General features: G+C 33.3%; 2 protein-coding genes across 4 annotated transcripts; one reads left to right on the top strand and one right to left on the bottom strand.

Moving 5' to 3' along the window:
* Window positions 1-851: 851 nt before the first annotated feature.
* On the top strand, window positions 852-7160 carry LOC120766976 (ras GTPase-activating protein-binding protein 1). Its single transcript, XM_040092768.1, has 4 exons — window positions 852-1339; window positions 3197-5068; window positions 5151-5398; window positions 5470-7160. The coding sequence occupies exons 2-4, from the start codon at window positions 3445-3447 to the stop codon at window positions 5899-5901; spliced, it is 2304 nt and encodes a 767-aa protein (XP_039948702.1). The 5' UTR covers window positions 852-1339; window positions 3197-3444; the 3' UTR covers window positions 5902-7160.
* A 2817-nt stretch (window positions 7161-9977) lies between these two features.
* On the bottom strand, window positions 9978-15721 carry LOC120766977 (ribonucleoprotein RB97D-like). Of its 3 annotated transcripts, none has more exons than XM_040092771.1 (5): window positions 15552-15720; window positions 15181-15425; window positions 14835-15079; window positions 14153-14761; window positions 9978-10017 (listed from the first exon to the last, which is right to left on the bottom strand). In XM_040092771.1, the coding sequence occupies exons 1-5, from the start codon at window positions 15594-15596 to the stop codon at window positions 9992-9994; spliced, it is 1170 nt and encodes a 389-aa protein (XP_039948705.1). In that variant the 5' UTR covers window positions 15597-15720; the 3' UTR covers window positions 9978-9991. The 3 variants fall into 3 exon arrangements, with proteins under 3 accessions (XP_039948705.1, XP_039948706.1, XP_039948704.1); XM_040092772.1 differs by lacking the exon at window positions 9978-10017 and adding an exon at window positions 11861-12765; XM_040092770.1 differs by lacking the exon at window positions 9978-10017 and adding an exon at window positions 12780-13629 and having other exon boundaries at window positions 15552-15721.
* Window positions 15722-15893: the final 172 nt, after the last annotated feature.

Genomic DNA, 15893 nt, shown 5'->3' with positions numbered 1-15893 from the left:
CGAGCCGTACTGACTGCTGTAATGGCCGGAAGAGACAAACTCGAAAAATTGTTATTCGTATGCGACTTCGGCTTCGCTGAATAGCTAAATCACGTGCTGAATACCAAAATATAGTTGTCCTTTTTCCTTTCTCTATTTAATACTCAAATTATATCAACATTTGCTCCACGAAAGAAACGATTGCATTCAGTGATGTGCAACGTGAAAAGTTAAGACTCAATCTACATAACTTGCCTACGCTTATGTGAAAGCTTTAGCTTGCCATAGCATTTAATTGCGCACATTTCATAGACTCGCTAGTGCGCAATACGTTGACTGTTCTTAATGTTTGTTGTGTTCTGTTATAAGGGATTCACAATCTAGCGCATTGATTTCGTAATTTTAATTTTTCTTATAGAGGTTATGGTCATATATGGCACATTATAAAAAAATAGCATTATTAATGACATATTCATTATCAGTGGATATGACAAGGATTGACCCCCAGTTATATACTGCTAAAAAAAAGACAAAGCTTTGTGGATTATGTTAACAAACATATTCGCTTAACATTATTTGACTCTTATATATGTACATACATTTTTAATTGCAAAATTTATTCAACGAATTAAACGTTTATTTTATTTTACACTATTTTTAGGTGGCAGCACATCATGACGCTTTTGAATGTGGATAAGATATAGGTACGTGTCACGCTAAATATTTTGTAATTCGGTATTTCTTAAGAGTAAGCAAGACAAGTATATGCGTAAAAAGAAAAGCGCATTTCACGCCATGAAGCAAAATAATAGTGCACAGAGTGAGTACAATTTTATGTCTCATTTCAATTCAACTTAATACTTGTTCAATTTCGAGCTGCATTATTAAATTAAAATAAAATTTATTATTAGTACTATACAATTAAATAAATTGCAACTGTGATCAATCAATAAGGGGATTGTGAGAAAGTATATTGGAAAGCGATTTTGCCAAATAATTAAAATATATTCTCGCAAGGGAAAGGCATAGAATTTGGAAGCCGAAACGACTGCATTGTATCCAAAAGACGACGACGACAGTGAAGAAGAAGAAGACGTTGAAGAAGAAACGAGGGAACCGGAGAAACGCCAAGAAAACGTTGATTGTAATAATTTGGACAACAAAAGATTTTGCAGATTTTCAATCCATTTCTGTTGATATAACAGGAAGAGTACTTTAGTTTCAATGAAAATCGCATAAATACCAACTCTAAAATAGAATAAACACATGCTGTATAATTAAATACCATTAAGCTAAAGCAATACTCTGTGCATTACAAAACCTTTTCATAAACCACACGCTTCTCGCATCAAAAAAGAGCGTAAGTAAAATCGACAATTATTATAATTTTATGGAATATATAATATAATATTTAGACTGGGATTTATAATTATTTTAAAGCCACAGTATGCTGAGTGCTTTAACTTTTTCTGTTTGCTAATGCGTTGTGTTGCGGCGTGTCTGACATTTATATACTTTACAAGTCCTTTTCTACAATAACCTCAAAGAGCTTAAAGTTTTTAGCTTTCGATACCCCACTTTTCGGAAGTTTTTTTTATTTATTTGTTGTACTTACAATTTTTCATCATTTTATTCAAGCAATAGACCTATACCTTTAACATCAGACCATACCATGTGTCTAATGTTTAAAAAGTTGAAAAACGAATATTTTCAAACACAAGTCTAATTCTATTTGCAAATATGTATGAAATATATATACTTTAAAATAATTTTTTTACTTGAATATATGCGTCTTCATAATCATTATTTTGTGATAGGTAAATACTGTAGCTAAGAAATACTTCGGTTTCCCTAAATTTGAATAATTTTCAGAAAAAAAAAAATTCCCATACAACTTGATTTAGATCGGTTGGTTTGAACATTTTTTCAGATGTTATAGCCTTGGGCAATGTGAAGATACATTTTTAAGGAAAACAAGTTCTTAATTCAAGAACTTTATTTTGATCGCTCAGTTTCTATGTCAGCTTTATGTTATATTGCGAATTTTAGAGCGATATCTTAAAAACTGATAGACTAGTTCGTGTATATACTAAGTAGATAAATCAACTCATCGCGTTACGCTAATCATTCAGGCGTGTGTATATTTTTATTGGGTATTCGATGTATTCTTTTGGGTGTTGAAAACGCCGTGGCAAACACAATAAACCCTGTTCAGGGTAGGTTTATAACCACACTGAGTAATAAATAATTTTTGGTTTTTATTTCACAATTCGTGTACCGCTATACATCAGATTTGCTAATTTCTCTTTGTACCGCTTCGATTGTTCAAAGTCTATATAAAAAGGATCGAAAAAAGCTGACATAATTAAATAGATTTATATTTGTGTTAGCGGCATAAATTAAACTCATTTTCGCTTACGAAGACCCGTTTGTCAAGAAGATGTATATACAATGCGAAGATATTGTAACGTTCCCACGACAGACAGATCCTGAATTTTATACGGGCTACGAAATCAAATCGGTCACATTCCGCAAATTGTTCAAGGATTGTTTTCTCCAGGAAAAGGACAGCAATCGCTGTAATGATATCGCTACATGATAAATTTTGTTCAATAAAAACCGCCTTATTGTTACTTTTAGTGCTTTTAAATTTTGGACGAGATAAAGGAATTTAGACAAAATAGCAGTATAAGTTTCGTATCAGTGAATGCTTGACACATAGTAACTTAATTCAAAACGCTATTTGTGCATAAATAACATGGAATACACATGCTATGTTTAGCGGTCATATTGTGACCGTTGAAAAGTGTAATCAAAAACATTGTTTACAGTATTTTATTGCTTTTTTTTGGATAAGAGGTCTCTTCTCCTACTAAAGCTCTTCTTGATTACGGTTTCTATTAAAATTTAAATTTGTCCGTTGTACGGAACAACAACTGTCAGAAATCCTGTCTTTTTTATGAATATTTTTTCGTTTTGTAATCTAATGTCTTTAAGTCTGAAGATGGTGTAAAATTGCTCTAATGTTATCAAGAGATTATGCTGTATGTGACAACTGAAATCTTAAATATTTTTCAATGAAATTTAAATTTTTTAACTCAATTCTTTACATTTGTGTTAAGCAACTACTGAAAAAAATGCAATATGAACTGTCTCTGTTTTGAAATTTTTCGTAAAATTATTGAACGCAAAAAGTAATATTTGTTCTTTATTTTAGTATAAATTGCTCGAATATATTATCGCACTCGGTTATTTTAACAAACTGGCGATACAACCGAAGGATATTTACCGTCAATAAAGATTCTAAAAATTATTCACCAAAACGAAGCTTGAAATTTTTGGTTCTAACCCTTATATTGCCTGTTGAACGGCTCGCCACCCGCATACTGCTGGACTTTTCCTTGTGAATAAATTTAAGTAAATCCAAAAATCCGCAAAAGAGCGAAAGTTTAAGAGAAAAACGCAATGGTAATGGATGCAACTCAATCACAACAGCCATCTCCACAATCTGTTGGCCGCGAATTTGTGCGCCAATACTATACCTTACTTAATCGTGCCCCAAGTCATTTGCATCGTTTCTATAATAACAACTCATCGTTTATACACGGCGAATCAACTTTGGTGGTGGGTCAGCGAAACATCTACAACCGCATTCAGCAGCTAAATTTTAATGATTGTCATGCCAAGATAAGTCAAGTGGATGCTCAAGCCACACTAGGTAATGGCGTTGTCGTTCAGGTTACCGGCGAATTGTCCAATGATGGTCAGCCAATGCGTCGTTTTACGCAAACTTTTGTGTTAGCATCGCAGTCTCCGAAAAAATATTATGTTCATAATGATATTTTTCGTTATCAAGACGTGTTTTCGGATGAAGAGAACGATGTCGAAACCCGTACGGAACATGACGAAGAACATGAACAATCAGCTGCTACTTCTGCTGGTGCTCCAGGAAATGAACAAGTCGGTTCAAACTTAGTCACTGGTAGTGGAACTGCTACTGCTGAACAACAACAGCCTCAACAACTGGCTCAACTATCCACACAGGTGGTGAATTCAACAGCCGGTACAAGTGTATTACCACAGCAACAAACCGGCGCACAGCCAGCCGTTGGTGCACCACAACAACAAGCCATTTACTATTCGGTGCCAGCCTCTGGCGGTCGTCCAGTTCCCTTATTGACTGGTACTGCACCACAGGCAACTGGTGCTGTATCATTTCCAGCAGCCGCTCCAACAGCCGTTGTATCGCAGCAGGTTCAGCTAAATGGTGTAGTTGGGCATGATGATCTCTTATCTTCTGGAAATCAGCAGCAACAGCCAGGGCAAGGGCAACAACAGATTGTTGGACCGTCTGCTTCACCTGTGGTTCAGCAGTCTACAAATATGGCTGCAGCTACCCCAGTACTTGCTGGCCAAACTGGTTCAACTGCTGCAGTAACTGCTGTTCCCGTTGCAGTACCGGCAACTGCAAATATTCCAGGCTTCCAACAATCTCCACTAGTTCAGTCCCAAGTTTTACAACAACCACAACCTTTGCAACAACCATTGATCCAACAAACGCAGAGCGCTCAACAGTCATCGGTTTTGGATTTGGATGATGGCGTCATTAGTTCCAGTTTGACCAGCAATACTGAAACAGTACCTCGCTCGGGCTCAGCCGGTCTATTGGCTGCAACTGATAACGTACCAGTTGTTGACGATTTTAAAACGATTAATGAGCAACAACAGCAGGAAAAATATGAAGCTGCTAAACAACAACAACAGCAACAAAATGAGATCAAGACGTATGCAAATCTGTTTAAGTCGACTTCCTCATCGCCTAGCGGTTTCGTCACTGCCGCTATGCAACAACAACAGCAATTACAGCAGCAGCAACAACAACAAACATCAAATAATGCTTACCATTCTGCGACCACCATCTCCAGCACAACCTACTCACAGTCCAATTCCAATTCAACCTCATCACTTTCGGTCTACAATAACCGCAATAGTGAATCTTCCTCATTACGTCTTGACAGCAACACTATGAATTCAGTTACACAAGGAGGACCGTTGCCCCAACGCAATAATACATCCCGAATCAATAAAGGTAAGCTAGACGTCACGGCGTAGGAAGAAAGTATATTCTTTATGAATTTTCCACTTCATAAAAAATATATATTTTCATTTAGAATACGAACCACGCCGCACCAGCAATGCCCAACAATCTGACAACCAACAACTATTTCTTGGAAATATACCGCATCATGCCTCAGAAGAGGAGTTGAAGGCTTTGTTTGGACGTTTCGGACAGGTTCTGGAATTGCGAGTTATGTCAAAAGCTAATGGTAAACTACCACCGGGCGTAAGGAATCCTCAGAATTTTGGCTTTATTACTTATGAAGATCCCGAGTCAGTTCAGAACTGTTTAGCAAATTGTGTAAGTTTTATTACTAGAAGAGTTGATAATTAATATTATTAGTGACAGAATTTAATATTTTTTCCTCACAGCCGCTTTACTTCCCAGAAAATTCTCCTGACGGCCAGAAATTAAATGTTGAGGAAAAAAAGCCGCGTCCAATGCGCCCAAATAACGATATGCCGCCACGACAGTCAATGGGAGGCAACAGCATGGGCGGAAACATGAATAATTCGCAACGTAACATGAGCGGAGGGCCTCAATCTCGTTCACTATCCAATTCTGCCGGCGGCGGAACCAGCGGCGGCATGATGAGAAATGCTGGCGGCAGTAGTGCCAACAGCAACAGCATGTCCCGAGGGCAATCTAGTGGCGGTGGCCCACGCCTCAGTGGCGGTTTCAATCGCAACGAGAATCGCAGCGGTCCAACGAATGGCAATGGTCCACAAGTACGCGGAGGCAATCAAAACAGTGCACAGTCCTCAGGAGCCAGTGGCGGCAACAGCTATGGCACACGGCGCTAACCATTAATATTTTTCTATCATCCACAGCAGCAGACATCTCGCTACAATACAGTAACTGCTGCTGTTGCAACAACGCCAACGCCATCAACACCACCAGTACAGAAACAACAGCAACCGCAGTAATCTTTATAAGATTATATTATTCTAAAACTAATTTTTGTTTTAGTAGAAATATTTAAATTTGCTTGCGAAGTAATTGAAAATCATAACAGGATACCAAATCAAGTCCAAATCTGTAATTTGCGAGAAAAAGAAACAAACCCCTCATGCAATCATGATCGTCTAATATATCGATTACAATTTTTGTTGTTCGTTAAATTTGGCGCTTTTTACAATCACTTCTTCTCTCAAATTTTTTATTCATCACTCCCTTTCATAACGGTAAATCATTTTCCTTTGTAATACATATGTATATCACAAAATTTAGTTTATTGTTTTATATATTGAAGTAAATTTTTATTTAATATTTTAATTTATACTAACAAAGGAAATAAAAGAAAAACATTCTTCTCTTGAACCCAATCTACAAATAAAAGAAACTTCATTATCATGTACGTATTTTAATTTTGATACTTTTATTCTAAAACAAAAACACTTCCCCAATTGTAAGGATAAAAAATCGTAGCTTACAAGTAATCTAAAATAAAAATTTATAAACTTAATACAACCCATAAGCTAATTAAAATACTAAAATAAAAGATGCAATAAAAAGCAAAAGAAAGACTTGTAAATCCGAATAAACACGTTTAAACAAATAAAAAGTAAACTTAAATAAGTAATAATATTCGTACGTTTATAAAAATAAAAACCGAAAAAATCGAAAAATGCTAAAAATTAAAAAAAAAGTTCTGTAAAAAGCTATGTAATCAAATGATTTACGTGAAAGAGATTTCCAAAATGTGCTTCTACATAAGCTCTGCAAATTATCATTTAAAAATTCAAAACAATTCAGGATTGGCTACGATTCGAAAGCTAATTTATAAAGGTTGCTGCAAACGAATACAATAATAAATGCACCAACAATCGCATATGTTTTTAAACTAGTTTCTTAAAATCATGGATTATTTAGTGAAATGCATAAAGCATTTAATTTCCTCGTGAATTTTTACAAAAATTGTCGGTTTAGGACTTTCTACATTTTAATACATTTAATAAACGAAGGGACACTGTCCGGTTTCTATTGCTTTATACGGAACGAGAAATATTTGGTTATTAAAACTTAAAATAACAAGTATACTTTTTTTTTAATTTTGCAAAATCTCTTCTATATATATTTCAGTATTTAAATTGGATATTTTCAAAACGTACTTCGTTAGGTGTAAACTAGCAGAACTTTTAGATTGTATTCATCCTTGATTTCATATAATTGTGAGATAATTTTTAAACAGCTGCAGCGCTTATGCATCTTCATTCAAACATTTTAGCTTTTGAATTCTATTTCATAAAGAACATGCAAATAGTGGATCACAGCATTTAAAAAAGAAAAACATATATTTTCAGGTCGCAAACGTTTTATAAAACTTATTATTTATAAATACATAAATCAATGGAGTGAAACATAATTTATAACAAAACTAAAAAATACATATACCCTGAGAATCGTTATAAAATAAAACTATTTAAATATGATACGTTGTTTTATTACTCGCTTTTCTCATTTAAAAGTACAGTTTTCCAAATTTATAAATTCCCATACTTGAAATTTTTATATGCATGCCATTTTAACTCTTGCAAACTAACAATAATAAGGAAATGCTCCAAAATTGAGTCGCACAAAACGAAAACTCTCGTGAAACTTATTACAAAAAGAATTTAAATCGAAGAAAACGAAACTTAAAAGTAGTAAAGTAAAAAATAGTCTGGAAATGTTTTATAACGTTTCAGTTATAAGCGAACTAAAGTAAATTTGTATTTCTTGTAAATGGTAACGTTTTTCTTTAATATAAGATAAAACTAATCCTGAATTTAGTGCTTAATGCATTGAAAAATTATAAAATAAATTTAGAAAGGTTTACTATTTAAAAAATATAAACACAGAAAAGTAAAAAAGTAAACATGGTAACTTTTAAGGTGCGTCTGATTAATATTAATAAAATATATGTTTGAATCTCAGTTGTTGTGCCGTGTTCTTATTGCTAATGAGTGGGAATGCATTTGATATGAAATTTAACAGGTGTGCTGAAAAGTTCGTATGCTGATGCATAGATGGTACCACTAATATTAAATCCATATGATTTTTAGTCAGTCCGTACCTTTGAAATATAGGTGTACATATTTGACACCTGTCGATCTATTATTTTATGCGATATAGCATTTTGGGTAAAGCAACTTACTTATGTTAGTTTACAAAAAACGGATAAAAGTACTGTTGAAACCAAGGCTTGAATTGATCAACATTATTGAGCTCTAGTCCTAGGAAATCAAGCGTTGAAAGCTGTTTTGCTAAGTTTGAACGCGGATGAAATGAAATGATGAGCACCGAGGAAGTGTACGCAGTGGACGCCCTATAAAAGCTGATACTAACGAAAACATCAAAAAATTCCCCAAAATAATTATGGAGGCCGATAAAATGAATTTATTCGAGGGAGCTGATACTATGAAGATATCAATTAGATATTATGAATGATTATTTGGGTATATAAAAGCTCTGGGCAAAGTGGGTGCAGCCCAAGCTCACACTCCAACAATCGTCTTTACTCGTAATAAAACCGAATTTTCGCGTCAATATGTGGCAATGCATGAAACATGGCTCCACCTCCTCATACCGGAGTCTAATCTATAGTCAGACGCAAAAGCCGACTGGCAAGGTCAGTATTTTAGGATGCACGTGGTATAATATTCATCCACTATCTTCAAAAGGGAAAAACCAACAACAGCAACTACTACTTTGTGTTATTTGAGCATTTGAAGGACAAAATCGTGCAAAAACGGTCCCATTTGAACAAGAAGGAAATGCTGTTTCTTCAAGAAAACGCACAACTCAATGAGTACGACGTAAACATTTCTTGATTCAGGCTTCAAATTACTCCGCAATGATCGTATTCTCTAGGTCTGGTCCCCTTTGAGTATTTCCTCTTCTCACACCTCAAGAGAATGTTCGCTGAAAAGAAGTTTAGAACCAATAAAGAGGTAGTTGTAGAACCTGAGGCTTAAGGTCAATTCTTAAAATGGTGCTGCAAATTTTTTGGACCGCTAATACCGGTTCATCGCACTCGAAAAACTATATTTACAGATAAAATACAATTTTATGAAAACAAACAATTTTTCTATGTTGGTTAGAACCTCATTTCGAGGCTTCAATAGTTTCATAAAGTAGTAGTGGGAACATTAAAGACGCTCGCAAATTGTGAAATCTTGTTGTTCTTGCTGTTGTAACGGTAGAAAATATTCCTGAAGTAATTTCGAGGAATGTTGGCTAGTTGAGTTGTCGACAAAGATGCATTATAAAACATACAGCTTCGGAACGCTAGTAATATATTTCATATACTTACCATATCATCCCGTATGGAATAACCGAAAGAATGGAAATCGTCAATCCCTATGTGGCTAAAATAATGTTTCAATATACATATCTATGGTAATGAGTATTAATTTTATCGAAAGTGCGGGATAAAATTAAGAGGAGGGGGGATAATACTTACATTTAGTATATGGAAAAGGTAAAATATATAAAGCTATTAGGAAGAGGGTATCCTCATATCAGTAATATGTGCTAATTTATTTTTAGAAAGTCTTATTGGTGCTTGATTAGAGGGAGGCCAGTGTGCTCTGGATGTTTGATGTTATAGAAAAATAAATATAAACTCACAATAAAACAGTATTTTTATTTTTTTACTAATTTTCAATTTTATTTTATATTTGTCAAAATTTTTTTCATAAACATATGATATGTTATTCATTTTACTGGATCGATGGAGCGGTAAGTCTGTAAAAAATTATTCTTACTTACCTCGTTCACTTTGGTCGCTGCCGTCTTCGTCACATTAAAAATGTTGCGAATGTTGCTGTGTTCAACTTCACAATTTGAAATTAAATTTTTTCAAAAGTGGCTACTCGCATTTACTGTCCCGCGGTCCCCTGGTACTGTGCTTTACCATTGTCCCTCACCAGTTCGAGCTTAAAAAGAAACATTAAAATATAAAAAAATCTTTATTCATGTATAAACTTTTAGGTGTAAAAGTAAGCAACAAAATTAAATTTCCGAATCTGTATCTATAACATATATACATATAATATTCAAATATACATATGTATATATATGTATGCTTTTGTTACTAATTTATCATGTTGAATGAATATATTCAGGGTAAAATTTAAATAGTTTAGCTTAAGTTTTTACAAAGACAACAATAAAATAAAACAATATTTATATTTTATATACGTTAATGTATTTATGTTGGTGAGTTTTTGAATATCAATACAAATAATGCGACCTTTTTAAAAATGTTGTCATATTTTTCTAAATTGGTACACACATACTTATGAAAAAATATACTAACTTCCTGTTTGGTTTATGAAATAATCACAAATAAAGGTTTTTTTATAATAACACTGGAAGCAAAGTAACAAAAATTTGGTTGAGTTAGCTTGCTTTAGTTGAATTTATAAAAAATATTTACTTTTATGAATATTAGTACGGTTGTGCAAACGTTTTGAAAGAGCTTGGCATTCAAAAAGAAGTATTTCTGTAGAAAACGCAATATCTCTATAATTGGTTGTGTTACATAGCTGGTAGTTTAAATAAAATATTTTCTGCATTTCCGAAATGTTTTTAAAACATCCAAATAGAACAGCGAAAGAAATTTTTGAAACAAAAATTTCAATGAATAACAAAAAGCTTAATTTTTTGTAAATGCATTTGCTCTGCCCTTAGAATATTGAATATTTGGTCTTTAGGATGTCCTTTAAAAAAATTATAACAATTAGGAAATATTTACTCTTACTTACGCTTTATTTTACTTACTTAGTAGAGATCAAGATCCTACATACTTAGGCATATATGTATATGTACATAGGTGTATATGCGATATCTTATAATGAATATATGTAGTACATAGGAGCAAGATACAAAGCATATATACACAACACATACATAGATTTGGTAGTTCGAATATTTTATAGCGGCATATTGGTAGCAGTGCGAATAAAAATATTGTAGAAAATACTGTTTCTGTAATATACACGATAAGTTGAATATTTCTAATACCTGAAAATACAAAAGTTTGGTTACAACTATAATTAAGTATGATATGCATATAATATAAATCCTGTCGCATATTTCAGTTGCAAATGGAGATACACAAATTTTAAGGAAAACAAATACCAGTGTTAGAGAATTGAGCGTCTATACAAGTAAGAAATTATTCGGGAGAAAGGTAGCGTAAACGGTACTAAGAGTACAAATATGTATACATAAATACATTATGAAAACAATTTCCTACACGAATATTTTACATATTAAACGAAAAGTGCTCAATAGACCCAAAAGTTTTTATTTATTGTTTTAAACACTTGGATTGTTAAACTTATTTAAAAAATCTATTGAAATATGGGACTACGCAAGGTTCGTTAAAATTTTTATTATCTCCCGAATTTCGCGTTTGTTTGTTAATTGAAAAGTAATAATGTTTCATAAATAATTCGTTGCGAAATACTCTTCTATAAATACTGATAAGGAGGTTGATATACCAATATGAAATACGAATTTAGATATCTACTAATCGTACAAAAATTTGTTAGATATCCATACCTGCACTTAAAGAGCAAATAAGTTAAGTAAAAAATGCAATAAAACTTATATACCATAGAAATGTGATTATAGTATACTTTATTTGTAATTCAGCTTTTAATTGTAATCATTATAAATTTAATTATACATAGTACTATTAAATACAATAGAAATTGTAACACACATAAGTATTATTAAAGTATAAAAGTGTTCCTTTTATTATTTGTTTGATTTTTTTTGTTTAATTTTGCAGTCACTATAAGAGAACTTGTTCTTCTTTATAATTTAAAATATTGCAAGTGTTAATAAAAAAGGAAAAAAAACATACACTTAGGAATTCTAAAGTGCCAAAAGTAAAGGCTGTTAACTCTTTATAAACTAAAACTTCTTTGTCATGGATGTTAAACAAACAGTTCAGTTCTCTTGTATTAGTTCAATGTAAAAAAAAAGAAATACAAAGCAATATTAAATAAAACAAAACCCTACAAAATTCATTTGCAACGCAAAGTATAACAGCAATTATTCCTCTCGTTATAATTGTTTTCTATTTCATGCTAGTTCTAAAGCGCTTTTACAGCTGTGCTGAAATATTAAATAAGTTTCTTAATCTATGAATCAATGTCTATATTTGTTTCAATGCTGGTGAGTTTCTAATTGCTGTCTGCAATTTTGATCCAAGTTGTGCTGAATACGTTCAAATATTTTTTTCGTCGCTTTTGAACTGCATTGCCTCAGTATTTGTTGTTATTTTTTTTTATTACCAAAACGTTAGCACGCTGACTTTTATGGAAATATTTATCCGATATTAAGTATCATCTAGATAAGCGATCTACTATATCATTTTTGTACGCTATATAATAATGTGTACATAGCAGCGAATGTATTATTTAAGTTATTTGCTTTAAAATACATATGTTCATATATTAATTACTATAAATATCGGAAATCATCCTTAATGAAGTGCGTTTTGTTCTTTTGTTTTGCTCTATGTAATGTACGTAGTGCATTTTATGTAAATCTTTCTTTCTTGGGGTTGGATTGGGTTGTTTTGTTTTTTAAATTGTTTCTCTTAAAATAATTCTGGTTATCTATGTAGTAGTACATTAATGTTATGTATAAGCATACATCTTAAATGCCTATATGGGAAATAAAGAAAGATATTTTGTATAATATATAGTGGTAAATATTGATTTTTAAATGCATAAATAGATAAATATGTAAATGTTATTGTTTTCGAGGGTTAAGGACTACGAAACATACAAAATAAAGACAAAGTTATAATAAGCCATATTATTAACAGGGACTCTGTATATTATGCAAACATTAAACATACTAAACAAATATGGTACACAAAAAAACTGCACCAATTCTTTATACCACGGAAATTTCGAGATATTGAAACAACAGTTCACACTTCTAAGTTCCATGTCTCATATTTTAGACTATTGCATTTTCCAAAATTCAAGATGCCATTCAATAATTTTCTCTGCTTTTAAATAATTTCTTGTTGTATTAAATACAGTTTGAAAAATGTATATAAGTTGGTCGAAATAATTTATTTGACCAAAATATCGAAAATTTAACAACGCAACGAACAAACTTATCGAATACGTGAATGAAGCAGATATTGTACATAAAGTCGTAATTTTTTTCAAATGACTTATATTGAATACAAGACTTAAACGGGAATATATTACGGCATTTAGGAACAAACTAGCTTCCTAGCCCTATAACATAGAAGCGAAGCAGTGAATGCTGTGTTAACTACATAACATACCTGCTGTAGCAAGCTTACATAATAGTATGACCATGGAATTTTTAAAATACACTTTTTACTGTATTGACTTCATTTGTTGCAGATATATTCTCTTGAAAGCGTATAATCTAATAAGAACGCTTGGTCTGAGCAACATAAGATTGCGTTTTGTAACCAGTGTTCACTGACGAGCTTTTAACCGTCGTATTGGACATATTCAGGTAACCGGTTGAAGCGGTTGAACCTGCGAATATTAATTTTTAATATAAATTTTTGAAGAAAAAATAAGTTAATTTCGAAAAAAACAATAGCAACCAATTTTTGATTAATTTTAAAAGGTTCTAGTTTCTATTAGTATTTGTACAGAAATTGGTAGGCTTGATGTCTTTATAATTAAAATGATTCAGTACATGTGATGAAAATCTTTAAAATTGTGAATATTGCATTTATACAATTATTTAATATATGCGTTATTACTTTAGGATAAACTCATATCTTAACAGCTAATTCATCTGTAAATTTCCGGATTTGTGGAATGGTGAATGCATTATTTCCACAGTTTCAGTTATTTCGCACTGATTTTTTGTAATACTAACAAGATAAATATGTATATATAACATTTAACCAAACAATCTTAAAATACTTCATAAAAATTTAAATAAAGCGATAATATGAACACGAAAATAAACTTATTTCAGTGTATTCAAAGAGGAAAATGGTTAAATAAATTTAATAGACAAAATAAATTAATAGTTTTTATTGCTTACCATAACTAGGCGCCGATGACACACTATAAGGGTTCATTCGGTTTCCTTGTAAGCTGCCGGCCTTTTGCGGGCCACCGTTATATGACTGTTGGTAATCGCCAAAATTTTGTGGAGCAGCTACAGTAGGTGCGGCGGCGGCTCCATTCCAACTATTAACGGCTGGTGCGGCAGCAGGTGCAGCTGTAGGTGGTGGTACTGGGGCCGCGGCAGGGGGAGCTGCTGCATACCCATTTTGAGGCCAAGCGGTAGGAGCTGGATATGCGGCGGGCGCACCCCAACCCGGAGCTGCACCGTTTTGCGGCGGCGCTGTATAAGCACCGTATCCAGCAACGGGAGCTGCTGGTGGAGGTTGTTGATAAGCAGCGGGAGGTGCAGCTTGGGGATAACCGCCCCATCCATTGTATGCCGGTGGACCCATTTGTGGTGGATAGCCATAGGCAGGCTGTTGGGCATATGGAGCTGCTGGTTGTTGATACCCGTTTGCAGGTGCTGCACCTGGGGGCACACCTGCTTGCTGTGCTTGAGTGGCTCGTTTCTTGGCTAACTCTTGTTTGTAAACAGATTTTTTAACATCAACCAACACATACTTAATTGTATGATTTTTATGTACTGTGTTTAAAGAAAAAATACAGCGATATTAGGCAAAGTCCTACTATTAGACATAGACATTTATGACACTTACAAACTGCTTTGTCTACGGCATCGTAGTCATCAAACTCCACAAATGCAAAACCACGTTTGCGTCCGGTAGTTTTGTCTGTTAAAATTTTAACTCCAACCACATTACCAAATTGTGAGAAATGTTCCGTTAAAGCCTGTTCATCATGATTTTCTTTTAAACCTCCTACAAATATTTTTTTCACCGTTGTACTAGCTTCTGGTTTACCTAATTCAGGTTTAGGTAATGCACGCTTCGAATCTACTTGCCTTAAATAAAAAGTAAGAGAAATGATTAGAGAAAATAAGTGACTCATTGTCTAAGAATTCGCAGGTACACTTCTGAAATGAGAAATGTGGCGGATACTTACTTGCCGTCAATTACGTGTGGACGGGCCGCTTGCGCTCGATCTACCATAAACGTGTCAGAATAAGTAATAAATCCAAATCCGCGGGAACGCTTTGTTGCTGGATCACGCATAACTATAGCATCAACTACGTCGCCCCATTGCTTATAAAAACTCCGGAGAGACTCTTCAGTTGTTACTGCTGACAAACCTCCAATAAACATTTTGCGAAGGTGATCAACTTCTACCTCTCCACCATTTTGGTGCTCCTACATAAGTTATTAACAAATAAAAGCCATTATTTTATTAAAATCACGATATAATCACCGGGTATTAATATTTTCAAGAGAACACTTATTGTTACTTATTTTCATTTTCTTAATATTTCTACCTACCTCAGGTTTATGGGCCGCTTGATAAATATTTTCTGTCTTAATCATTTTTAATTTGTTAAGATTTAACTATCTTAATTAAATTAACCAGGTTTATTCACAAGAAAATCTGCTGTTTGTTCACTTCACATATATGAAATAATGGAATGGCGAGGGCTACTTCAAAGCGAAATAAAATGGTGGCGGTACATGAGATCTCTTGTATGTATTCAAAATTTTTTCGGGTTGCCAAGTGTGTTTTTTGCTGAAACCACACAATGTGCGTGAACATAAGCGAAACGCAACAACTTTATGTTCAAAAATAGTTTCAAGATGCCGTCGTTAGGAAAACCACTTACAATTATC

This window comes from Bactrocera tryoni, chromosome 1 (assembly GCF_016617805.1).
Source record: "Bactrocera tryoni isolate S06 chromosome 1, CSIRO_BtryS06_freeze2, whole genome shotgun sequence".
Taxonomy (NCBI): domain Eukaryota; kingdom Metazoa; phylum Arthropoda; class Insecta; order Diptera; family Tephritidae; genus Bactrocera; species Bactrocera tryoni.
This window is presented reverse-complemented; position numbering and strand designations above follow the sequence as displayed.